At 36.0% G+C, this 27,892-nt stretch overlaps 1 protein-coding gene across 9 annotated transcripts in view; it reads left to right on the top strand.

The window, feature by feature from the left end:
- Positions 1–27,892, top strand: part of NCOA1 (nuclear receptor coactivator 1) — a 244,326-nt gene that overhangs the window by 155,781 nt on the left and 60,653 nt on the right. For all 9 annotated transcript variants that reach the window (XM_072770848.1, XM_072770853.1, XM_072770847.1 and 6 more), the window contains 5 exons: positions 5,142–5,239; positions 14,094–14,271; positions 16,585–16,764; positions 18,062–18,157; positions 23,008–23,148. In XM_072770848.1, coding sequence (XP_072626949.1) covers positions 5,142–5,239; positions 14,094–14,271; positions 16,585–16,764; positions 18,062–18,157; positions 23,008–23,148 — 693 coding nt within the window. The remainder of the gene's footprint in view (positions 1–5,141; positions 5,240–14,093; positions 14,272–16,584; positions 16,765–18,061; positions 18,158–23,007; positions 23,149–27,892) is intronic.

Here is a 27,892-nt window from a genome sequence, read left to right as displayed (position 1 = left end):
AGGACCTTTATAATATGTGATTTTATTTTTTTATTATTAAGAAATTGCTTTGAATTTCATAATTTTATTAAACATTTTTGTTTAGATGGTCTTTATTTTATAACATGAATCTGAGAGCCTTCTTGTTATAACAACAAGGCTTATTAATTTAACTTGAACACTTGTTGCCTTGGGAGGTTATAGAACCTGGTACCATAGGGGATAGAGTCAAGAAACATAAGTTGTGGTGTCAGACCTGAAGCTTTGGCACAGTGTTGAAAGACAGTAGCTCAGTTGTAGGTAACTCCCTCCATCTGAAAAATAAGTTGGTCTCTGCCTTGGCTCTGGGTGTGGGAAACAGTCTCCTCTGAGAAGACTCTCATTTTTTTTTTATGATTCATATTTATACTAGCCATATTTACTGAGGACCCCACACCACAAAATCCCTAGCAAAGAGTTAAAAGAGACACAAAGGCAGAGCACTTTGGAGAAAGACTCCCACACTTGGCCCCAAGACATTCCCAAAGAAAAATTGCTCCCAAGGTGATTTTATGCTAAAACTTTAAATGACATATGAGGAAACAATCTACACAGTAAGTAGGACCCCAAATAACAAACATAAGGAATAGTCCCAAAAGAACTTCAGATTAAGAGCAGCAATGTGAAAAGATTATAAACAAATATAGTTGTAATGATTAAAGTGACAGGATTTTAAGATTTTATAAGCTGGAAAGTCAATTGTCTAGTGACAGCCGATTGAGCAGACAGGAGAAACTGGTATTTTAAGTCTGCAGGGGAAAGCCAGTAAGAGGCTGTATGTCTCCTTGCTGCTTGATCTTAAACCCTGACAGCCTGACTCACGCTCCCTAAGTTAGAGGTGAGAGGACTCCTCTGGGGATCCTGAGCAGTCCAAAGGAAAAGACACACAGACACTGACCATTGGGAATGGGTCAACATGACAAAATCAGTTCCCTGTCTTGCCTCCTCTATCCACATTTTCTCCCTACTCCCACTAGAGCCCCCTAAGGGTGAGTGAGGATTTTTGTTTGCTCATAATTGTGTTCTCCATCTCTAAAACAATTCCTGGCTATGTAGTAGACTTTCATGAATATTTGTTGAATAAATAGATGAAGAGTTGAAAGATAGTGTGAAAAAATCCCTTAGAAAATAAAGTAAAAAGATAAGCAGTGGAAAGCAAAGATGGGAATTATGGGATTAGTTCAGGAGGTGTAACATATGATTAATTCCAGAAAAAAGAACAGACCAAATAGAAGGAAGGAAATTACAAGAGTAATGATATAAAAACAAAACAAAACACTTCTCAGAATTAGAGCAGTGTGGGTTTCCAGATTGAAAGCACTCATATAGTGCCCAACACAGTGAATAAAAAAGAAAGGAAAAAAGAAAAAACCCATACCAATGCACAATTTTTAGACACTACAGAGAAAAAACAAGAGAAAGAAAAAATAGGTGCATACTAGATTTTCAGAATGTATCTAGATTTCTGAATAGCAGCACTGAAAAATGAGAGTTCTAAACCTGGAATTCTGTGTGCACCCAAATGAAGTATGAGTGCAAAATAAAGACATTTTCAGATGTAAGCCTCAGTTGAAAAGTTTTTTTGTGTACTTTTTTCAGAAGTAGCTACCAAAACCAAGGTAGTAAACCAAGAAAGAAAGGCATAAGATCTTAATCCAAGGGAACCATAGAATCTTAACAGAAGAAAGATAGAAGGAGACTTAGAACTACAGTTGTACATCTGCCTAAAAATGTAGCCAGTCCCAGTTGAAGCAGGTAGATATGGGTCTCCAGGAGGAATAGTTCCATTTAAAAAAAAAAAAAAAAGGAAGAATATCTGATGACTGACCAAATTGAGAGGAATTTTTCAGCTCTTGGGGACAGTTTAGAGATAAAAAAAAAAAAACTAAAACACAAAATATAAGAAATGTAAATTGTAGCACATACCTTGGCTCATTTGTGAACCGTATATTTATGTAGCTGCAGTAACATAGACGTTAAATACTGATAGCTCTAAAAATTCTTGTAACTATATTGGGAGAATGGAGGGAGGCAGGGAGGGAGAAATATATGTGTAGAAGGTTGATGTAAGTTCAAGTCTTTTTATGATTGCATGTCAGTAATGTCTGTCATGAACATAATCAAGATATAGCAAATAAACATGTTATTGGGAAATACAGAATATATTAGCTACAATTATAGGCTAGGCTACTGTAACAAGAGACCCCAAACACAGTAGCTTTAACAAGATAATCTATGTATGTGTCAGAGGTTGTGATTCCTCCCATCTTTTTTGCTGTGTCATTCCTAGTATATTACCATTACTCACATGGTTAGACATGGCTCACCTGTCCATATCCCAGCTGACAAGAAGGGGGAAGAAGAAAATGGGAAGGCATGCTTCTTTCCTTTTAAGGATAAGACCCAGAAATTGCATGTCATTTCTGTTCACATTCCTTAAGCCAGAAAGTAGGTCACTTAGCTACTCCTGCCTTAGGATTTGCCTAAAATTTTAGATGTTTTGCTTTTCACACAGTTATTTAATTTACTTGGACTTGATGGTTTATGTTTTTTTGCAAACTTGTTTAAAACACAAAAACCTGTGTTTTAATACTATAAAAATATCAATTGATGAAGGAAGTAGATCTTAGAAATAAATGAGAAACTTCTATACCATAATAATAAAAAGCCCAATTAAAAAATAGGCAAAGGCTCTGAATAGACATTCTCCAAAGACCTGTAAGTGACTAATAAATTAGCACAGGAAAAATATGCTCGTTATCATTAGCCATCAGGGAAATGCAAATCAAAACCACAATGAGATAAGATAGCTATCATCAAAAAGACAGATAACACCCGTTGGTAAGGATGGGAGAAATTGGAACCCCTATATGCTGCTGGTAAGAATGAAAAATAAAATTGTGCAGCCGCTTTGGAAAACAGTCCAGTAGTTCCACCATATTGTCCAGCAATTCCATTTGTAGGTATATACCTGAGACAAATGAAAACATATGTCCACATGAAAACTTGCACACAAATATCTATAATATCACTATTCATAAATAGCTGAAAACTGGAAACAACCCATATATCTATCAGTTGATTAATGGATAAGTAAAATGAGGTATACTTATACAGTGGAATATTATTTGGCAACAAAAAGGAATTAAGTATTGACAAATGCCTCAATATGGATTAACCTTGAAAATAGGCCAAGCAAAAGAAGCCATCACATAGGACCACACAAGTATGTTTCCATTTATATAAAATGTCCAGAATAGGCAAATCCATAGAGATTGAAAGTAGATTGGTGGTTGGCACAGGGCTTGGGAGTTTTGGGAAAATGGGGAGTGACTCTGCTGAAGAACACAAGGTTTCTTTTTGAGATGATGAATATGTTCTAAAATGCATTGTAAGGTGGTTGCACAACTGTGAATATACAAAAAACCGTTGAATTGTATGCTTTAAATGCATGAATGGCATGCTATGTGAATTGTAGCTCAGTAAAGCTGTTTCTATGAATACTATATGAGATGACATTTTACACCCATTAGATTCACACACACACACACACACAAACACACACACAAAAATTGTGACAGCAACTGTCCATGCAGATAAAGAAAAATAAAAACCCATGAACATGACCAGGGGTACATTTTCTTTAGAGAACAATCTATCAAACTTAGCACTTTTTTTTTTTTTTTTTTTTAAGATTTTACCTATTTATTTGAGAGCGCGCACAAGCAGAGGGTGGGGGGTGTCGCAGAAGGAGAGGGAGAAGCAGGCTTCCTGCTGAGCAGGGAACCTGAAACTAGGCTGGATTCTGCAGCTCCAGAATCATGTCCAGAGCTGAAGGCAGATGCTTAACCAACTGAACCCCCTAGCTGCCCCAAACTTACTAATATAGAAAATACACAGACCCTATATGATCTAGCAACTTCACTTTTAGTATTTACCCTAAAGAAACCTGTCACACATGTACAAAAAAGGAAATACTGAAAATAGTTTATTATAGCACTGTGATAGTCAAAGGTTTGTTAATAGTGAACTAGGAAATCTGTGAGTTGTTCGTATAATATACTATATACCAGTTCAAATGAATGAATCAAATCTATATCAATGTGCTTAAATCTCAAACATGATATTGATTGACGAAAGTAAGTTGGAAAAATTCTATATTTATGTAAACTTTAAGACACAAAACAATCTATTATTCATGAAATCATACATGTGTACTTAAATAATAAAAACAGCTTAGAAATTATTACACTGACCTCAGAATGCTGGTTATTTCTGAAAAGGGACAGAGGAGAAATGGTGGCAGAGCATTAGTTCTGTGTGCAACATTTATTTTTTAAAAAGGAAGGACCTGAAGCAAATGTTAACATCTGTGAAAAATGAACAGTGGCTATGTGAACGTATGCTATGTCATTTTCTGTCTTTTTTTTTGTAATATATGAAATAGTTCATATTTTAAAGTGAAAAAATGATATCTGTATTCAATAATACCACATTTGGTTTTTGGCTAACTAACTAGTTTGACAGATTGGAAACTTATTTAAGTATGGTGCTGCTTTAAGATGATGGATGACTTTTCCAGCATAGCATCATTGCACAAAAGAATTTCAGGATCATTTAACGGTTATGGGTTTATCAATCAGATTGCCATGACATGAATGTGAAAGGTTAGCTAATTCATGCAGGCTTTAAAGGAAAGAGCATTTGTTCACTATTCAGTGGCAATTGATAAAATCAGAAAAGTATAAAAATGGAGGAAATCATCATTCTTCTACAATTTAGTCATTTCTTAAAAACTTTTGGTGTAGACTTTTTCAAAAGGCTATGTATTTATACTGTTTTTCCCACTGTTGGAACACTGGACTTAATAGGTTAGAATTCAAATTTTCCTGTTGCCATTTATTAGTTATATGATATGCAACACGTTACTCAATCTTTGTCACCCTCAATTTTGTCATCCATAAAATGAGTATAATTAAGATGAAATAATACTATTAATAAATATCACCTAGATAATAGATGTTATTTGAATCTTAAATTAGGTGAATCTTGTCTTCACAAACTTGCTATTATGGAGAAATGTACCCTTTTTGGATGTGTGACTTTTTATTTCTTTATTATAGAGAAATCCACAACTGATGATGAAGTGCAGAAATCAGACATCTCATCGAGCAGTCAGGGAGTGATAGAAAAGGAGTCCCTGGGACCTCTCCTGTTGGAGGTAGCTGTTCTCACTTAGTCACAAAATGATCAAAATCTTTGATCTAAGCCAATTTGGTTTTTTCTTTATCTTTTATGTTTTACTTCTAATTAATAAATTTTAAAACATAGTAAGTTTTCAAAAACCTTTAATAATTATTTTATAATCTATTTTGACAGTTATGGCTATTTCAGAATTAAATGTGAATAATGAATATGAGAACTTTTCATAAAGGCATTCTATATAGTCAGATGGAAAACTGAAGCCTGCTGCACGGCTCTGCCGTTTATTCCTGGAGTGGTTGGGACTCTTTGGGAGCATAAAACATTAGAATTTAGTTTGCTAGTGCTATCTATGTATATCTATGGTAGAATTTCACTTTTGAGTAAGGGATGCCACACTTTATCAGAGTAGATGTTTTCCTAAAAAGTTTCCTGATTAAAATTTTTAATTGTTTATGTAAATACTATAAGGGAACTTAATATTCTAACAACCCTCTCCTAAACTTTTTAAAGTGAAGAACCTTTAAACTTGAGTTATCTTGTAATTATTGTCATTTTCTCCCCAGCTTTTCCTGTCTAATCCTCACTCCCTCTGTTCTCAATGCAGATGTTTTATTTCCGAGCAAGCTCATCACCTCAAGTGCCCCCTCTCATACATGAATGTTAACGAACGTGTGTGTGGACACACTCATTCCCTGCAGAGTATGCCTTTCTGTCTCTAGGCCTAGTTTCATTTGTACACTTACACGTATACATATACATATATATATACACATATACACATATTTTATATATTTTTAATATATTTTGTATAAATAATAAATTCTCCTTTTCTTGTCCTGCTTGAAGGCCCTCCTTTCTGGTGAAGTCTTTCTGACAACTCAGACTTGTATGGGTCTCTTTATGTTCTAGCTCCCATATACCTTTTCCCCTATTACCCCAACTAATTGCTCTTTTTTTATTATCCATGATTCTCTCCGCCAATACTGCTAATGTAAGAATATTCTGAAAATTCAGTTCTTGGCTTTTCTAGCCCCAGAAATTCTTTGTGTGCTCTTTGCTTTAGGAGATGACACCTAAATATGTACTTCTTGCTCTAACCCTTCACATACTCTGTTCCTTTATTTTTAACAGGCTGCTAAATATTTTTTACTCTCCTAGTAGCAGTTCGCCCTCAGAATCTAAATTCTTCATATTCCCTTCATGTGACACAACCACTGTATTACTTACACTGTCAGTTTTAATGATTTTTACTAAGGAAATGCACATATTTTGTAGATTATAAAAAATATATAAAGACATAGGTCATTGAAACTGAATAGAAATGACTGCTATCTGAGAGTGTGTATGCATACAGGATCGAGAGGGGATGCTAATCATATCTGATCGAGTCCCATGATTTTTATTATATCCTCTTCATAACCTACTGAATTGAGTGTGTGACACATGACCATATTTTGGAAACAGTGTTGTAACAAGTAAGGTAAAAATGTTTATGGTAGAATCTAGGTGGTGAATGTACGGATGTTCACTACAGAATTCTTTCAAATTTGCTATATTTTGAAATTTTAAAATGGAAGCTATTAGAGGAAAATACGTTAAAGAAAGAAAAGTAACTTTTGGTTTATTTCCAACTTCTACCACATCTCCTTGCCTGGTCTGGCACCTGTCACCAGCCCCCTGTTTGAGTACCCTTGGCACTTTCTGGAGACCTGCTCTTCCCCAGCATTTACTGCCTATCTCTTCTACCCCACAGGATGTTAGTAGACTAATTCTTGCATATTGCCCAGTTTTCCTGTGTTGGTTCTGTCTGCCTTCTCAGTGCCAAGTTTAAAGTTAGGCTCAGGACTCCTTTGGATTCATTAAATATTTTATTGAATTTATTTTCTGCATATAATGTCTTTTGAGATACTAAGAAGTATAAGGTGTACAAGTTGTTGAGATTTTGGGGGTTCCTGTAGGAAAATGGTGATCACTTAAATCCTAGCTTCATCATACATTCTTCAGAAACTTCAGAGATCAACATGGAAAGCAAGTAGATTACAAACAAACCGAACACATCACACCTGGAGATAGAGAATAGTACTGCTGCTTTAATTTATGTAAACATTCATTATTGCTGCGTGAGACAAGTCCACAACACTTTAACATGAAGAGGAAATGACAGGGAAAATGTCCATTCAAAGCTACTATAAAAAGAAAACAAAGTAGGAATTATTTCTTTTAGCTGATGAAATTACCTGAAAACCACTGTGAATCAGGGAAAAGCTGTAACACAGTATCACACATGAATTAGAGGCCATCAGGCAAGCAAATTCAAATATGAAAAAACACATCAAGTTAGAAATTCTGAAACCTCAGAATAGAAATATATTTAGGTTCTTGACTTCAAGGAGCTAACAGTATTTTCATTAGCTATAGATATGTGAAACAGACTTCAAAATAGAATTACTTTTACAGACTTGAACGCTGCCTCCATCAGCAGCTTTTTCTCTGCCTTCTTCTGCATCCCCCAATCTTGTCCTCATTGCCTTAAACTTTATATAATCTAATCCAGGGCAGCTAGGAGAAGAGGTGAAAAGCCATCCTGACACTGCCCTTGGATTCATTCAGGCAGTCTAGAGCTTCACTACTCAGGAAGATAGCCACTAGCTACACATGGCTATTCAAAGTTAAATAAAATTAAAAATTCAATACTTCATCCTCACCAGGCACATGTAACATGCTCAGTGCCCACATGTGGTTAATGACTACTGTATTGGACACACAGATACAGAACTTTTTGCAATGACAGCAAGTTCTCTTTGGCAGCATTGATCTAGAGGGACTTGCTTAGATAGAAGATGTGCACATCTAAAAAGTAACCAATTATCAACCATCCTATGAGGAATTCTCACCATATAGTTTTCCAGTTATTCCCCCCTTTTATTTATTGTTTAAGATTTTTTATTTATTTATCAGAGAGCAGAGCAGGCGAGAGAGAACACAGGTGGAGGGGGAGGGGCAAAGGGAGAGAGAAAAGCATATTCCCCTCTGAGGAGGAAACCTGACAACAGGGGGGTCGATCCCAGATTCCTGGGATCATGACCAGAGCTGAAGGCAGAGGCTTAACTGACTGAGCCCCAAGGTGCCCCTCCCCCTTTTAAACATAAAGTAGTATGAGTTAAGAATGAAGATACTGGAGGTGATTTCCTCATATTTAAAAGGAAAGCGAAAAAAAAAAAAGAGAGTGGAGTTAGACTTTATTCAACAAATATTTGTTGCTTGACACATAGTAAGTACTCCTGCATTTTTTATCGTCCTCATTGTCCATTGTTTCTACTGTCTGAATTTCTCTACCTCTTATTCAAAACTATGCGTTATCTGACTCTAGCTTCTTATCTCCCACTACTTCCCAAGAAAAATTCTGTTTTAGTCATGGAGGTTTCTCAGTACCTTCCTCAGCATTCAGGCCTCCTAACCTCACTTTGTGCCATTCCCTGCATTACAGTGTGCCTCTTGACCACCGTTCACCACCCAGTCCCTGGTGTTTGTATCCTTGACAAAACTATCTCCTCTCCAGCTACTTCTCAGCCTCTCCCTCAAATTTCTCTTTCTTCACTTGCCTTGTTAAATGTCAGCATCCTTCAGGGTTCTGGCCTTTGCTCTTTTCCTTTTTGTTATCCCATGCACATTTCCGGTACTTTTGTCTACGTCTGTGTCTGTGTCCTGTGATATATTTGGGTACATGTGTGTGCATGTAGGTATGTATAAATTATCATTTAGGATACTTGGTTTTCAAGCAGCAGACACCAATTCTGACTAAATTAAGCAAATGTGAATTTATTGGAGTGCTATTTGGATATCATAATTGGAAATAAGATAAAATAAGATAAAGATAAAACCAGCCTCTTACTCTTAAGGAAGCTAGAGAGCAGATAGGATATGAACAGTCTCCTAGAAAGACCCATCAGGAGTGCCCTGCTGCTAGGATGAACGCATTCCTGCCATGTTTGTTCTTTCTGTAATTTTCCTCAAGGTCCCCATTCAGATTGGAAGTCTCCCATTGGCCTGATTAAGAATCTCCTGAGACTTTATTTAATGGGGAATAAGTAGAAAGTAAGTCTCCAAAGGAAATCAGATATTCTGTGGAAGGAAAAAAGATGATTATAGTTAAGAACAAATAAACAGAAAACCAGATGATTCCATATGTACCTGTAAATTGCAAATGTCTATCTTTAGCTCAGATCTCTTTTCAGAATTTTACTCTATCTTGCTACCTTTTAAACATCCCCATTTGAATGTTCCTTAGTCATTTCATATATTTTATATATATATATATGTATATATATATATATATATTTAATTTTTTTTTGAGAGAGAGAGAGAAAGAGCCAGGCGCAGGAGGGGCAGAGAGAAAGAAAGAAAGAAAATCTTAAGCAGCAGACTCCCTGCCCAGAATGAGCCTGACTTGGGGCTCAGTCTCACAATTCTGAGATCGTGACCTGAGCCAAAATCAAGAGTCAGATGCAGTCCACCCAGGTGCCCGTCAAATATAACATTTCTAAAACTAAATTTACAATGTGTCCCTTTACCTCTGGCTTAAAAATATGAGGGGAAAAAAGTAAAAATTAATTAATTAATTAAAATAAAATAAATAAAATAAAATAGTAAAATAAAATAAAATAAAATAAAATAAAATAAAATAAAATAAAATAAGAGTAGATTCAGAAAAAGGCACTTATCTACCAGGACTCTTACATCATTAGTGAAGGATCTCCCTAAGTGCTCATTTCCACAGCTGCAAGAGGTCACCAAACGCTATTTGTTCTGCCTGTGTCAAATTCTCTTCTATCACTTCCACTGCTGTTGCCTTAATGCGGGCTCTCATTTGAACTGGAGTATCACAATAGCATTACAACTGTTCTTGCTTCCAGTCTGCACGCCAAACCTACTGCCAGAACGATCTTTACAAAAACAGATCATGTCACTCTTGTGCTTAAAACCGTTGCCTTCAAAAAAATGCCCATTGCCTTTATAATAAGTTTCTTATTTTTTTGTTTTTGTGGAAGATTTAAAAAAAACGCATTTTGCTGTTATATATAACACAGATAATAACAAGTGCATACAAGGTGATTTTGTTTTTTGAATTCTGTTTCCTCTGTTATGAATGTCCTTTCCATCCCTTATCCACCTGAGTTACTACTCCGTGTCCTTTAAGACTTCTCTTGGGTGTAGTGTGGCCTCCTCCCAGTAGTCCATACCAACAACAGTAGTTCCTTTGCCCATTTTGAGTGCTTCACTCTGTGCTTAACCTTTTTGAATTCCTCTTTGTACTATATTATAGCTATGTGTACTTGTCTTTTTCCCTTCAGAGACCATAAAATTGTTGAGAATTGTGTGTTTTATCTCAGAATTTTTGTATGTTAACTAGCACGTAGGTGATAGTGAAACTTATGGGGTGATATAAAGCCAAAGCCCTGTGAAAAGCCTTGGCCAGTGTGGACCCACCCATGAAACACTGGGGGGTCAGGAGAGAAACCCCTCTGTTTGCTAATGTGCTGAATGGATGGATGTTTGTTACCATCTGTGTGCAGCTTGGTGGAAGACTGACTGCCAGGGCATGGAGAAACAGATTCCCTCCCAGAAGCACCTTGGAAGTTAATTATATGCACAACATACAAGGGAAACTTGTAGAATAAGAGATTATCAGCAGATTATATTAGTCATACTTCAAGAAATTAAGATGTTTGTATATTCATAGGAATAGTCTCAAAGAATATTCCCTGAAATGTTACCAGTCTTTTGGGGGTGAGATTTTGGCAGATTTTCTACTATTTCATTTTTCTACTTAAGGAGTTTTTATAAGTAAATATATATCAACTGTAATTAGAAAAAAAAAAAAGGCATTTCCAGCAAGAGACAGGCTGTCTGCATCCCAGAAGTAGGGTCAGCAGGACAACTCTGCAACCACGAGGTAGCCTTTGTAGACCTGTTTTCCAAGCCAGCCTTTTCTGGGGAAGCTCAAAAGAAATATGATGCCCAGACTTCCCAGAGGAAACAAGTCCATGTAACTGAGGCCAAGCAGAGAGAGACCTGGTGAAAGTTCTTCACTCCCTGTAAGGCAGATCAGCTGCATTTTTCCAAAGGCCAATTACTAGAATAACCCCCCAGCCTGGCAGTAAAGTGAGATACAGTCAATAGGAGGAGAACTTGGAGAAGCCCCAGTGGGTCTGTGGAAAGGATACTACAGGTACTCCAGGCCTACCATAATAAAGGAGAACTTTGGAGTCCTTTGATTTTGCAGATACTTTAAAAATAATTATACCAAATAGTCCGGGTGAATCCATAGGTGCTGGATACTGAGCCCACTGTTGGCTGGTCTTCAGACTGGGCAGAGATGATCCCAGAAGTGGGTCTTGTTCTCTCCCATTCCCTCTGCAGATAGTAAGCGACTTCCAGAGACAGACATAGAAAGTGAAGAAAGCAAAGGAGAGACTAACTGTGGCTTTGAGGATAGACAGGGTCACCAGGGAGGTAGAGAGGGAGGAACCAAGGGGGAGGCACTGAAAACTAGCTGATTATAGAGGCTGGGTAGTGTGGCCCTTGCAGTTGGCTCACCATGGAACAACCAGACTTTGCTTGCCTGTCTTTTGATGTCAATACTGTTTCTTGGGGCAGCCCGGGTGGCTCAGCGGTTTAGCGCCACCTTCAGCCCAGGGTGTGTGATCCTGGACACCCGGGATCGAGTCCCACGTTGGGCTCCCTGCATGGAGCCTGCTTCTCCCTCTGCCTGTGTCTCAGCCCCTCTCTCTCTCTCTCTCTCTGTGTGTGTGTCTCTCATGAATGAAAGAATGAATGAATGAATGAATGAATGAATAAATAAATAAATAAATAAATCTTTTTTAAAAAATACTGTTTCTTGCTCTAAACTATGACACAGTTATACCCATACTGTTCTTTATTAAACTTTAAGAGACCAAAAATAATATAAGTGAAATTATATTTATACAGATTCAATTAATAGCTAAAAACAATTTAAATAATTTTGGATCTACTTTTGAATAATTGATACAGCTGTATTTCCATTGTTTCTATTTTCACAAAAACCATAAGGCAAATAATATGTATTGATCATCTGCTATGAAATTGATAGCTAATTTAATTTTAAAAAACCCAAACAAAATGATTAGTTAGAAATGAGGGTGCTTTCCTACCTATGTTCTTGTAATCATGAAATAGGTTAGCAAAGGGTTTATCTGATGGTGAGGTTTTTAGATCATTAATTATATCCCTGGGTTTTTATTGAAATTCCATCTTTTTTAATCTCAATTGGTGATTCTTCCAAAGTAATCAAAAGGTGTTGCATTTCCACATTAAAAAAAAAATGAGTTTAAAGCCTACTGAAACTGGAAGATTTTTGAGCAGGTAAAAAGTCCTGTTTTTAACATTTTACACAGAGAAGAAAATTCTTACAGGTAATTCTCATCATTTTGGCGACAAAGTCACAACTAAGGTAACATTTCAAAACATGCATTTTCATGTTCTGTCTCTGTAGCGTAAGTGTCTTTTTGAAAGGCAGTTTACTTTTTCATTGTTTAAATTTCATCTTTACCCTGGATAGACAAAATTAAGTGTGTTTGTTATTTGGAAAACATCTGCTAGGTAACTTATTATCATAACCACTTGTCATCATAGAAAAGGTCAGCAAATTTGGAACACTTACCTTTTTAAAAAAGAAAAATGAATAAGCCATGATATTATTAGCTCTTTTAAGAATTTTTGCCACAGATAACTAGCACACTTATGTGAGACATGAAGGATTTTCATGGTCATTTTACATCTTGTTACAAAATCCTAGAAATGTACTGTTTTCCAAAGGTCTTGTTTCTACTACTTATGCATATTCTATAGCAAGTAAACTGCAGTATATAACAATAAATGGAAAGGTTATATATAAGTAGGGTGCAGTCATCAACCTCTACATTCTGGATCTTCTGTCAGGAATCCATGGTTTGCGATATGTCTGTCTGGACTGAGTTGAGGTATCAGGGTGTCAGCATGATTTATTAATCTTAATTTCGTCTTTGTATTTTAGATTGCACTATAAATAGAGATTCTAACTTTTTCCCTGCACCTCTGGATTTAATGCTCCCCTTAGGGTATATATATCCTTTAGGAGACCCCTAGCTCTGTATCAGAGCATAGAAGGGCCCTCTGGGATTTGGCTCTTATCCGCCTCTCCAGACTTATTTCCTGCCATGAGCCTATCTTATACCATGTACTCCAGCAACTCTAAACGGCTTGTTTCTTAATGTGCCACACTTTCCCCCTTGCCTAGACTGTTCTTCCCTCATTCCTCTTCCTCTCCTTCTATGTCCTGTAGAACTCAGGTAGGGGTCTGCAAACAGCCTTTCTTTGTTTCCCATCCCAACCTCAAGTTAGGTGTTTATCTTTGTGCTCATAGAATATTTGGTGTATGTTTCTGACACTGCATTACTGGTATTTTATTATATTTATATCTCTGTAGCACTGTACCATAGGTTCTTTGAGGGTAGAAACCAGGTCTTAACCTATAGTTGAGAGATGCTTATGACTGTATGAATATCCGTTATTTGCTTCACATCTGCTACCATAGAGTGTCTCTCTCAGAGGGTTGATACACTCATTCATGTCTGCTGTATATTACTGTATAGTCTGTTTCAAAATCATATCCCTTCTACAGAGAACATGCAGTATTAAATCTTCTATTAAGTATTAAATCTTCTATTAAATCTTTTTTATTAACTTGCCATATTTTTTATCTCTTTTTCAATAGAGAAATGTGTTATGTTTATTTTTCTTTTATATTTTTAACCTTTCAATCTCTTAATTTTTTTTTTTTGACTTTGCAGGCTTTGGATGGATTTTTCTTTGTTGTGAACTGTGAAGGGAGAATTGTATTTGTGTCAGAGAATGTGACCAGCTACTTGGGTTACAATCAGGAGGAATTAATGAATACCAGTGTCTACAGCATACTGCATGTAGGGGATCATGCAGAATTTGTGAAGAATCTGCTACCAAAATCACTAGGTACAAAGCAATGTGTTTTTTTAAAAAAATATGAACTCCCTATAGCTATTATTCTTCCATTATACAGTAATTATATTTATAATACATAGTATTATTCTGAAATATGTTATATTAAAAATATTTTTAAATTTAATTTCAGCCCAATATGTAAATATGAAGGGAGGGTATCATCAAACAAGTCATAGCATTCCTTTTATCCTGTTCCTCTTGTTATGCCCTAATCATGTGACAGTAATGAGAAGCAGAGCTGTCATCTGCTTTGCCACCAGAAGCTTCTGCGTGAAATTACCTGTTTTTAATTTTGATTATGTCCAAGAAAGTGACAAATGTATATCCTTCCCACCACCCTGCTCAAAAGGAAAAAAAAAAGGGAGTGAGTGAAAAAATACTATCATGTTATATATGTATTAAAATGAACATTTTTGGAGATCAGTAGTTTCAACTCAAAAGTTCCAAATATGGTTGGACAGATTGCTGACAAAAGAGTCTAGCTGAGAGGATGGATGGAGTCTGATTTCTAGCCTCTGTTCATTTGCTAAACCCTGTGCCTATTCCTTAGCCTATGTGTGCTCTAAAAGTAAGGGGAGGGCGTTGGCTAGAAATTCTATATAACTAAACCACACATGCAAATAAAATGTTAATCTGTACCTCTTTATTTTCTATGTTATTCACTCAATAGGATAGAAGCTTTATTTCTTCTTTGAAAAGAGTACTATGTGTTTATAGTACCTAGGGGCCTGAAATGGTTATTTCTATTAAAATCACTAGTTTGATATTTGAATTATCAAGGGGTCTTTGGTGTTTTGTTATAGAAATTTAGAGTATAAATTACTTTAGAGATAACATAGTGCATTCCTTTATTTTAAAGATGGTGCAGAGATAAAGTAATTAACCCAAACCTCATAGCTAGCTCATAGCAAAACCAAGACTCCTTCCTCCAGTATAGGTTTGTTTCCATGATTTTCTCTAACAGTTACAGGCTGATGAAATGGTTAAAAGGAAGGCGGGTCAGTGAGGAGGATTAAGTAAAAAAACTATTGGGAATGGTGAGAGGAGAGCCTTTTTAAAAACCCTCTGACTGTCACCATGGTTTGAATATAACATTGTAACTGGGATATAGTGACCCATCACACAGTGATGATCACTTGAAATATACAGACATCTGGGGCAGCCCGGGTGGCTCATTGGTTGAGCATCTGCCTTCAGCCCAGGGTGTGATCCTGGAGACTCAGGATCGAGTCCCACGTTGGGCTCCCTGCATGGAGCCTGCTTCTCCCCCTGCTTGTGTCTCTGCCTCTCTCTCTCTCTCTCTCTCTCTCTCTCTCTCTTTCTTTCTCTCTCTCTCTCTCTTTCTGTCTCTCATGAGTAAATAAATGAAATCTTAAAAAAAAAAAAAGAAATATACAGACATCTTTTCTATAACTGAATTCCATTTTCTTATATCAAATCAGGCAACATTTATGTTTTAACAGTCATTTTTATGTAATAGCTTTACATTTTTTATTTTTAAATTTTTTTGAGAGGGAGGTAGTGAGGGGAGGGACAGAGAGAAAGAAATCATCTTAAGCAGGCTCCACACCAGCATAGAGCCCAACTCAAGGCGCAGTCTCACAACCCTGAGATCATGACCTCAGCCAAAATCAAGTCAGATAGGTGCTTAACTGACTGAGCCAACCAGGTACCCCAATTTTTATGTAATAACTTATTGATTATCCCTATACTTGAGGCATTGTTGCATATAAAGTATGAGAAAAAATGGTTATAAGAAGCCAAGGTTGGTCTCTGTATATTACAAATATTTTTTTGACTCACAGTCTCCTCTGAGAAACTTTGAATCCTCTCCCCAAAAAAGTGCATATTTTTACAAGCTCATCCTTAAGAATACATGCCTGCCAGGTTAAAACTCCTGCTTTACATTGGATCTGTGGCTTCCAATCATTTTTTCATTTCCAGTTACAAATGGAAAAGTGTATTAATTAACTGCTATAAAAATCTGAGCAAAAGAGTAGTAAGCTGTTACTTTTTAATTTCTGCCCTTAACTGTTTATGAAGACTGTTATGAATTTGTAAGGCCTTATTTTTGAGGGGAGAAATCCTGCACAATCTCTTAAAAATTTTACAGTTTTGTAATTGTTAGACATTTATATTCGGTAAGAAATACAAGTATCCTGTTGCCTCAGGATAATGTTAGATGTGAAGAGATCTGTCTTTTCATCTGAATATCTAATAAAGCAGATGGCTAAATGTATGTCTTTTGTATCTTCAGAGTTTTTCACCCTATTGGCGGACATATAATCAATTTTTCTCCCACAGTAAATGGAGTTCCTTGGCCTCAGGAGGCAACACGACGAAATAGCCATACCTTTAACTGCAGGATGCTAATTCACCCTCCAGATGAGCCAGGCACTGAGAACCAAGAAGCTTGCCAGCGGTACGAAGTCATGCAGTGTTTCACCGTGTCACAGCCAAAATCAATTCAAGAGGATGGAGAAGGTAAAACAAAGGGTGATTTTAAGGTGTTTGATCGCTTTTTCCATGGCTTTAAAGATCATGAGAGTAACTGATTATGAACAGTATTTTTCAGAGAGTATTTTTCGTCACTATATTATGTATCATAGTGGCTATTCAGCTTACTACGTTATTTCTTAATACTTAAGAAAAAAATTGCCAGCACCTAGAATCACCCCTTTCATATGCCCCCACACTCTCAGTTTTAAGCTGGCATTCCCACTAAAATGTCAAATTCAAACCAACTTGCTGCCTAGAAATAAGAGACGTAGCTAACTGCTGCCAGTTGGAAATGTACCAGATGCAGCAGGCTGTTGAACAGCTCTGATTTTTAGAAAGTTTCAAGTTTAGAGTGTGGGGAACGTTGGAGAATGGAGTTAGCATTTTTGAGGCCATACAAGGTAATTTATAAGGAGAAAACTTATGAACAGATGAAAACACAGCTAACACTCTAATAGGAACATGGTACCAACAGGGCATTAGTCAAATATGTGCCAGTGGATGAGTTTTCCATGTGAGCTAGTCTGAACTAAGGTCAAGACACCACAGATTGGAAACTGAAGGAAGGACTAGGGGAGGTAATAGGTGAGAAATTAATTGGATACAAAAAAAGGCCATGCATGTAGCAGCTTTCATCTGCAAATGGGTGCCACAGTCAAGTGAGGACTTTTTGCAGGATACACATGCCAGTGCCAGTCTGTCTTCTATGGTTGAAGTTCATGTTTAGCTGTGTGACATTCTGTGTAGCACTCAAAAATGGAAATGGGACTTCAAAAAAATTATAGATCCTAAAACATAAAATCCTCCATCAAGGGCAAAATAATGCTTCTTCAGAAAGAGTTAAGTGTTTTTCTCATATGGTAATTATTATCTGCATAGCGGTTGTAAGAATAGTCTTTGTAGCCATTAAGTATTGATAAGCATAGGAAATTGACTAAAAACTGTATTTAAAAAATCACTGTGTTCCTTTAATCTAGTGACAACCACTTCTTCAGGTTGCTATCATCCAAGTACATGAGATACATCTGTCTCCTCTGGTCTCTGTCAGAACATTCAATGGGAAGGGATAATTTATGCTAACTAGATCTCTACCCAGAGCTGCCAGTTTTTGGTTACCAGCAATTTTATCTCTAATATTATATTATTAGATCAGAATAACTCCAGTATTATGTCAGATCCTATAACATGTGTTGTTTTTATGAAAACCATTAATGGCAAATGATAGATGTGAACTGTTTTCTGCCTTCTTTTCTTCAACTTCCCCTTATCTTGTCTTGGGCAGATTTCCAGTCATGTTTGATTTGTATTGCACGGCGATTACCTCGGCCTCCAGCCATTACAGGTGTAGAATCCTTTATGACCAAGCAAGATACTACAGGTATTAACTGCAAAGTTTAGATTTACATCCAAAATTTTGTGTCCTTTTGTTGTCTGCTATTTAGCTTCTGTTCACTGGTCTTATACAAAAAGTATTTTAAATGATGGTCTTGATATTGTGTATTTTATTTTTTTTATTTTATTAACTTTTAAAGATTTTTCTTTTAAGCAATCTCCACACCCAACCTGGGGCTTGAACTCACAACCCCGAGATCAAGAATAACACACCCTACTGACCAAGCCAGCCAGGCGCTCCATTCATCTTGTGCATTTTAGATGCTGTAATCATTGCCATTGGCAGGGTTGTGGGGAGAACATTATAGCTATTCACATATTGTTTTGGTTATAAATTATTTTTCGTAATCATGGAATAAAATTTTTAAAGAAATTTGGCAATGTAGATGTAAGTATATTTATTTATAAATGATGTTTTTAAAATTATGCTTCAATGTATCTGGCTATTTCTTTTCCCTTCCCCCCTTTAAAAAATATATATTCAGGACATATTGATTAAATGCCTAGAAGTGCCTGTCACTGTGTGTGACTGCTCAGGGTGTACATGACTGAGCAGAAATCAACAATGTAATTACAAATTGTGGTATGTTTTACGATGGAAAAGGTATGAGATAATAAAAGTGAGACTAATAGGGAGAACCTATTTTTAAATTCACTGGTTAACTAATGCCTACTGAGGAGCTGATATTGAGCCTAAGCTCCAAAGAATGAGGTCGTGCCAACTCTGCAAAGTGTGGAAGGGGTGGCAAGGAAGGGTCATGATGCAGCATGAACACTCCTGATTGAGGAAGGAGAGCCAGCTGCAAAGGCCCATGGGAAAACAGTCAAGTGCTTTAGAGAAACCAAAAGAAGGGCAATAGAGCCCAAAGTAAGTCATGGTAAGAGTGCCAGGAAGTCAGGCCTTCTTTGTAAGGGCCTACTTTAGATTTAATTTTCAGCCAAAACAAATTGTTACCATTCTTAACAATTTTCTATAGTATTTTTTATATGTTAGGTAATCTTATCTTCACTTTAACACATCAAGTTTCATATTTTTACATCAGAGTTACTTATATATCACCTCTCATTTTAAAATAGGGATAGATACAGCAAGATATTTTTTAGCAGACCAACATTTAAAAAATTATTTCTACTATATTTTATTCTTTGTGAAAGTTTAGTTTTAATGTACTTTTTGACTTTTGCCATTATTTATAACATTTATTAGTATTTGTTACAATATTTAATAGTTTTTTAGTCCCAGAAATCTAATATTCCTGTTGTGTGCTTTATTCTTGTGTTTTTAAAGATAAGCTCCCAGCTGCTTTTACTGAAGAGTAGGTGAGGATAAATTAGCACTAATAACAGAGTATAGTAAAGAAAATGTCTAGGACTTAGAGATATGGCATCCGTACATAATAATTATCCCTCACCATAACTTTCTTCATTCCTCCTTTGAGTCTTCCATCTACATGTCCTTTTCCATTTTCCACCAATGAACAGCTCTGGAAAAATTTTATAACCTTTATTGAAAACCAAAAATACTAATGCATGGAGAAAAAATAGGGTCCACTGAAAATGTAATTGGTCTTTTGGGTCACTAAAACCAAGTAAGGGCTTATGAGCAGAATAAAAGCTTGGTAGAAAGGGTGGTAGTCAGGCTACAGAATAAATGGAGACAAAGAAGGCCTAAAAATTATGAGGATAATTTAGGAACAATATATTACAGCTTTTTCTTGTATTGCATTTCTATACATTGAATCTTAAATTGGATTATTTTTATAAATTTTTAAAAACTTGAGAGAGGGAGAGTGTGCACAAGTGGGGGGAGGGGCAGAGGGCGAGAAGCAGACTCCCTGCTGAGCACAGATCCTGCCATAGGGCTTGATCTCAAGACTGTAAGATCATGACCTGAGCCAAAATCAAGAGCCAGATGCTTAACTGACTGAGCCATCCAGGCACCCCTTAAACTGGATTAGAGAAGACTGTATTTTTCCACAGGAACAATGTTATTACTGATAGTTTTATTCCTAACCAAAGAACCAGGATTAAAATCTTAGATATACCTGATTTTAAGGTAAATGTATACAAATTTTAAAATTAAGCTCTGAATCATAAAATAATTATAAATCTAGAAGGAACCTCAGAGATCACAGATTCTAGCCCATTCATTTAACAAATGATAGAATGGTGACTTCCAAAACCATACAGCTAATTGCTGAGAACAGACATCCTTAAGCCCTCTTCCTTTATATTGCATCGCCTTTCACCAAAGCACTATTACAAGGACATCACTGTACTGTATACACTTATTACATAAGATACCAGAGGAAATGTAAAATATAAGGAAAATCGGGATCCCTGGGTGGCGCAGCGGTTTGGCGCCTGCCTTTGGCCCAGGGCGCGATCCTGAAGATCCGGGATCGAATCCCACATCAGGCTCCCGGTGCATGGAGCCTGCTTCTCCCTCTGCCTGTGTCTCTGCCTCTCTCTCTCTCACTGTGTGCCTATCATGAATAAATAAAAATTAAAAAAATAAAAAAATAAAAATAAATAAATAAAATATAAGGAAAATAGGTGCCAAAGAAATACAGTGTTCTTAAAATGTAAAGAACATTTTATTATAGTATCATCAAACTGATATAGATAAAAATTAATAAACTAGGATCCCTGGGTGGCGCAGCGGTTTGGTGCCTGCCTTTGGCCCAGGGTGCAATCCTGGAGACCCAGGATCGAGTCCCACGTCGGGCTCCCGGTGCATGGAGCCTGCTTCTCCCTCTGCCTGTGTCTCCGCCTCTCTCTATATATCTGTGAGTGACTATCATAAATAAATAAAAATTAAAAAAAAATTAATAAACTAGTTGCAGTAAGTATTAGATATTTAATTCCTTAAATTTTAGTAGTAGTTTTAATTCTACATGGGGTGGTTCATGTCCTTTTAAAAGAAAGTCTTCTACCAAGAAATGTTGTACAGTGGCTTACCGGTTGGTTTGGTTGGTTGGTTAAACTTTCAAATCAGCCTGTTCATGATTTTCTAAGATAGTCACTGCATTACCTAATTATTTGTTACCATTACTAATAGTTTGATCACTTTCTCCCCTCCAATTAGTACTGACATGAATACATAAACATGAACACACACACCCCACCCTTAGTCATTGGCCCTGAGAAGCATTGTTGCATGTGAAGATCCATGTGACATTTGATTCTCTGCTATAACCAACTCTTGACCTCTGATGTAATAAGAGGCAAAGAGTAAAAAATTATAATTCTTAGAAAATCTCTAATTCTCTACAGTTGCAATTAAGTGTTCACCAGGCTTTCCACAAACTATTCTTAAATAGCAAAATTCCTTTATTTAAGTTTGAATTTCTTTCCTTTCTACCATTTACATTCTTACCAAAACTTGGGTGACAGCCTTATCAGACAGACTCAGATATATCAGATTCAAGACTCTGAGTTAAAGAGGCCTAATAAATTTATTTCCAAACAAACCAAGTGAAATATATAAAGAAGGGGTTAGTTAAAATGAGGATGCACAAAAAGTACAATAGGTTTGAGTTGATTGTAAGAAGAAGGAAGATAAAAAGATAAGTCAGTGATTCACAGAAGAGGAAACGTGAAAAATACTTAACCTCATGAGTTAGGAAGTACAAATTTATATCATAAACATTTTTGACCTACTAATTGTAAAAAGTAAAGAAGCCTGACAGTACCTCAAGTGATGGAGATGATGTTGGATTAATAGTAACTCTTATATAAGTCTCTGGGAAACAGTTTAATGTTATAAAGTTGGACATTCACATAACCTATGACTCAGCTGTTCTGTTCCTACATATGTGCCCTGGAGAAGCTCTCAAACACATGCCACCATGAAAATGTGGACAGTATTTGCAGCAGCATTGATTGTAATAACAAAAAGCAATACGATTTAGATGTCCCTTGATAGGAAAGCATAAAAACAGAGGGATATGACAGGTGAGGATACACACATAATGGAATGGTATAGGTTATGTTCAAGTTCTGAAATTGGATGGTAGGTTTGCAGATTTTCATTTTATTAATCTAATTCATATATATCTTATATATGTTATGTTAATAAAAGATTGCATAAAGAAATAAAACAAATCTAGGTAATCCCAAACTAGATGAATTGGCCCTGGCTAACTAAGGAATAATTTTCCTGAATTCTTCCATAGCCATTTAGGAAATTTGTTCAAATATGCTAACAGTAGCAAATCACCACTACATTTTATAAAGCATATGTTCTTTGTGCAGAATGTCTAGCCAGTCTTAGTGCTCTCACTTGTTATCTTTTTCTGATTTAACTTTTATTGTCTTCAGTCTTTGTTTACTCTTAAATGCAATATTGCCTATGGCCCAAGAGGAAGTAGAAAAGGAAAGTCTTGCTTACTTTCTCATATTCTCTTCACTTTGTTATTGGAAATGAATTTAAACCAAAATATATTTCATCTCTGTCTCTCCTTTCCCAATAAGTAATCTAGTCATTTAGTATATAGAGAGTAGAATCCAAAGAGCAAACCAGAAGAGTTGGATTTTCATTAGTCTGTGCAGCTTCAGGTCTTAATGGTACAACTGTAATACTTGACTGGAATCAAATTTTAGAATATGATAAATATATTACACATTCCAAGACCAAAGCAGATTTTATTATCATGTAAGTGTTATATACACTGTTAACCATATGTAATAAAAATTAATGGTGTTTATTAATGGTTTTGTCCATTAAGCATTTAGGGGCAGCAGCAAATTTCTTAGATATAGTTGTTGATTTTGAAATATGGGTGACTTACATCAAGAGGCTATCACAAATGTAAACTTCTGTTTTTCATGTAGGTAAAATCATCTCTATTGATACTAGCTCCCTGAGAGCTGCTGGAAGAACTGGCTGGGAAGATTTAGTGAGGAAGTGCATTTATGCTTTTTTCCAACCTCAGGGCAGAGAACCATCTTATGCCAGACAACTATTTCAAGAAGGTAAAGTTTTTTCTCTTGATTATTTTCATTGACCTTTTTATTAATATGAAGTAAATTGTATAGAACTTATGGCTTGATAAGTATTTTCTCCAAATTACAGTTTTTGCAATAATCAGTTTTAGGAAAGGAAGAAATGGGTAAGCAAAGTAATTCATGAGTGGATCCTGAATTTGGGATGCACATTTTAAAGAACAGGGTATCATGTGGTGGTCACTCACTCATTCATTCATTCATTCATTCAGCAGACATGTATCAAGTTCCTCACATACATAGACCACTATGTCAGGTGGCAGAGATACAGCGATGGCTAAGAAGCAGGGTTTTGCCCTCAAGGAGCTCAAAATATATTAGGACAATAAATGACTTTAAATATCAGTGTCATATGAGCTTATACCCAGAGGTATAACCAAAGAAGAAAAAAAAACTAATTCTGGCTTGGAGAATCAGGGATGGCTTCAGAAATGAAGTAATAATGTCATCTGACTTTTGAAGATCATTCCCAGCAGAACAGGCATGTGAAAGGACTTCTAGATAATACAGAAATCTGTATCTCACAGGTTTACTTCATTACTGTTATGGTACCTGTATCACCGGACTCAGGATAAAGTTTGGAGTTAAAAATATGTCATATTAAATTAAGAACTGTGTATATCCTATGTCATAGTACTCTAAGAGATAAAGTAAGTCTATTCCCTGCCTTTAAGGAATTTAATCATATTACAGGAAACACAGGGAAAATTATTTGAGAAAGTTCATAGAGTTTCAGAAGTGAGGGTTTTGATATACTTTAAAAATATTGTTACATAATTATGTTAGCCTAGTACTCCATTCCCTGTATAATTTATTCTCTATTCTCTAATAGTTTCTTTGAAGAGTATCTTTGTATGGCTCTTCCTGAAAAATAGTTTAAAAAAATATTTTTCAGTGTTCCATCAACCTTCTTAATTTTAATATTTCCTGTAATATTATGTTTCCTAACTTTATAGATGATTTTTCCATTTATTACATTTTAGGTCAACTGCTTTCAGGTGGTATGTGGAGAGGAAGCAGCTTGTTTTGTTTTGTTTTGTTTTGTTTTTTCCTGGAAGCCATCTATCTATTCTGAATCTCATTAGTCTGATTGCTTCTGGAACAACTTCCTACAGACTCATAGTTCTCCATTGGGCCTCTTACTAGACTGATACCTTCCCCAAAGATGATGTTTCAGTAGATAGGGCCAAGAACCTACATTTTTTTAAAGTTCCCTGGCCATCCTGGTGCAGTCAGGTTTGGAAACCATTGCAATAAGCAACTAATGCCATTTATTGGTTACAAACTTCATGATTCCCTCTACCAAGAATGGCACTTGACTTTTGCATAAGTTTGAGACTCGGAGCACTATCTTCATTCACTGCCAAAATGCTGAAGTATATTATACTGTTTGGTTTTCACCTTAACTTTTTAAGTTGGGCCTCCCAAGACTTTATTTGGAAGACTTTTAATTAATTTTATTTTCCTATAATTTACATATACTTCCACCTCGGTAAAACAGATCTAGATTACTGTCTTATTCTCTAAATGATTAGGTTCCCTATGGATGTGACTGAACCACAGTTGATATGTTTCTAAATCATTAGAATTATCTATAAGAATACTGATTAAAGTATAACTAGTACCTATCATTAATATATGAAGTAAAACAATTTAGAGTAAAATGTAAGATAATATAATTCAACACCTCTTCCCCATTAGTCATTTCTTCATGTCCTTTTCTTCCACTTCTTTGAGAAGAAAATATTCCTCAACAGAGAGAACTTGTGTTTTTCTCAGCACTGTTGTCCAGAGTTCACATGACTCTTATTATATAGTTTTGGAGAATCTGGTCAATTTGCCTAAAAGTGTGCATGGATTGAACAGATCTTTTTCTGGTATTTCATATTCAGCAGTATCTAACCTGGTAAGAAAACCATGTCCCATGAAACTCTTACATGGGGATCATCTGTTAAAGATATTGGCATGCTGAATTACAACCTCCTGTGAGGGCCCAGGTATCAGAAGCTCCAAAGGCAGTGCTTAAGTACAGCAAGTGTGAGATCCATTGGTCTGTCAAGAGTCGGGGGAGGTATAAGTTTGTGTTTGCAGTTTCATTACTCCCTCTTCACATAAGGGTCTGGGTGAAAAGAGTGAAATTATGTCACTGTGTGAAACTTGATTTTGTGACTGGTAGAAAGGCAGTGACTGGTAGAAAATCCTAATATGTATTAAACTTTAAGTTAGTTCTTAGCTTAGTTTTTTAGCTGCTTTTGTCAGAGATGCTCATACACTGCTTTTATTTTTTTTTTCATAGACTGCTTTTAAAGGGAGTTTACTATTTTATTTTCCAGAATCAAATTTGGAAAGAAGCCCCACATTTCAGCCTAAGAATATGTGGGCATTCATCATGAACTAGGTTATAGCAGTGGTTCTTCACTGAGTTTAGGGGGGAAGGGATATCAGGATCACCTGAGGAACTTTATTTAAACTAGGAGGAGGTCTGTGTTAGGTGTGTATGGTTTGGAAAAGTTTTCCAGGTTCAGTTGGATTGAGAACCATTCCTTTAAGAAAGTTTTAGGATAAATGCTTCCCAAGGGTCCTTGATAACATTTATCCAGGGCAGTTGTTAAACCAGATTTCTGGACTCCACCCACAGTACAGAATCAGTCTATAGTCTAAGATGTTTTCTAACAGAGAAATTTGGAAAACACAAACCTACATTCCACAAGATATTAATAGCTATAACTAAAAAATGATGTTTCCTGCTGAATTAAGTTTGGGGAATGTTTCAGTTTCTCACTCTTGGGAATTCATAAGACATATAAAGTAAGTTTCTGGGAGGTAAAAGTACCTGTTTAACTTTGTTATCCAGACTTCTTTTTCCTCAGAATACTTATTCCTATAGCACATCTATCAGCACTTGGGGAGAGTAGCAGTCATGGGAATGTTAACATAGCCTAGGAAAGTTTTATAAAAGTTCTGCTTACCTATTATCAGTGATGTAATGGATCATCATTTCTTTTCTTTGAAAGATGTCCATGATATATTGTTATATTGAAAAATAGACTGTGAAAACACAGCGTATGTAGTATGATCTCATGCTTGGATGTTTATCCAATTCTAGAGGGTTTACAAAATGTGGACAGTGGTGACTCTGAGTGATGGGATTACAAATGACTTTATCTTATTCTTTGTTCACTTCTCAGTTATCTTAACGTTATAATCACAAAATAAAATTATTTTAATTTAAAAAATCACAAGACGATTAGAGGAGTTTACAGTACCAAGAAGTTTGGAAGCATTGCTATAAAACCTAAGTTCCCCTATGAATGATTAACTAGAATGTTCTTTGAGACTGGTGTACTGTGATTAATTCCATGGTCCATATAACAGAGTTAGCTGAAAATCTTTTTTTGTCAGGCTTGTTGAAAAAAACTTAAAATATGAATTTATTTCCCTTTTTAAGAAATTTCAGCTGAGTGAAGTAAGTCAGTCGGAGAAGGACAAACATTATATGTTCTCATTCATTTGGGGAATATAAATAATAGTGAAAGGGAATATAAGGGAAGGGAGAAGAAATGTGTGGGAAATATCAGAAAGGGAGACAGAACGTAAAGACTGCTAACTCTGGGAAACGAACTAGGGGTGGTGGAAGGGGAGGAGGGCGGGGGGTAGGAGTGAATGGGTGACGGGCACTGGGGGTTATTCTGTATGTTGGTAAATTGAACACCAATAAAAAATAAATTAAAAAAAAATAAAAAAATAAAAAGAAATTTCATATACCGAATAGGATTAACCCATTGATAATTGAAAATCTTCGAGCATCTGGGGTAATTATTTTTCCTTTATCTTGATAACTGTTTTTAAAATTGCATTTTCTGCATATATCTAGGGAAATACCAAAAGGAAAAAGAAGCCTCTACCAGCATTGACCTGTAGTACCCTACCATACATTTTATACCTACCCATTTAGTTAATATCAGTAAAGCATGCTTGTTAAGGTTATCTTGGCACCAAATTGGGTGGAATCAAAAACCCAAATGGCTCTACTTTTACAGCTGCTATGACCAGAGGAAATGGTTTCCTTTACTTCATACCTCTGTTGAGGCCTATTCTGGAGGGGAAAACAAAACAAAACAGTTGTTATTTTAAAAGGTTCCTAGAAGAGTTTCTGGGGGTGTCAGAACTACCTCATCAATGGTGTTCCTCCCCACTAAGTGTTCTAAAAATTTTAGAAATGGACATGAGTCAAGGATCACAATACCAGCTAGCTATATACCTGGCAATACTAGATTGGAAAACAAGGCCAGGACCTGTGATCAAAACGACATTCCAGATAGTTTTGACTCGTCGTAACCTTGAAACCCTTTATAGGGAAAATTTGATGTGCAGAGCAAACATTTATCCAGCCAGCTCTATAAAGAACTGTGGCTCCCTTACTCAGGTCTTAATTCAAAATATTCATGATTGTTACATATGATCAAAGCTATTGGTGTGAATGGTATCTAGGGATTGGCTGAATGTGTCTGTACTCAGGACATAGGTACTTTGTGTTTGCTTGTTCCTTCTTTGATGTTTATTCAGGAAATATTCATTTAGTACCTACTATATACTAAGCTCCATACTAGATATTATCTTACAGCATTACTGGCTCCATTTTAGTGATGATGGGAGAAGGCATAATTTGCATTATGAAGTCCTAAAGTTGTAAATGACAAAGTCAGAGTTCAAG

The sequence above is a fragment of the Canis lupus genome, chromosome 12, assembly GCF_048164855.1.
Source record: "Canis lupus baileyi chromosome 12, mCanLup2.hap1, whole genome shotgun sequence".
NCBI lineage: Eukaryota > Metazoa > Chordata > Mammalia > Carnivora > Canidae > Canis > Canis lupus.
This window is presented reverse-complemented; position numbering and strand designations above follow the sequence as displayed.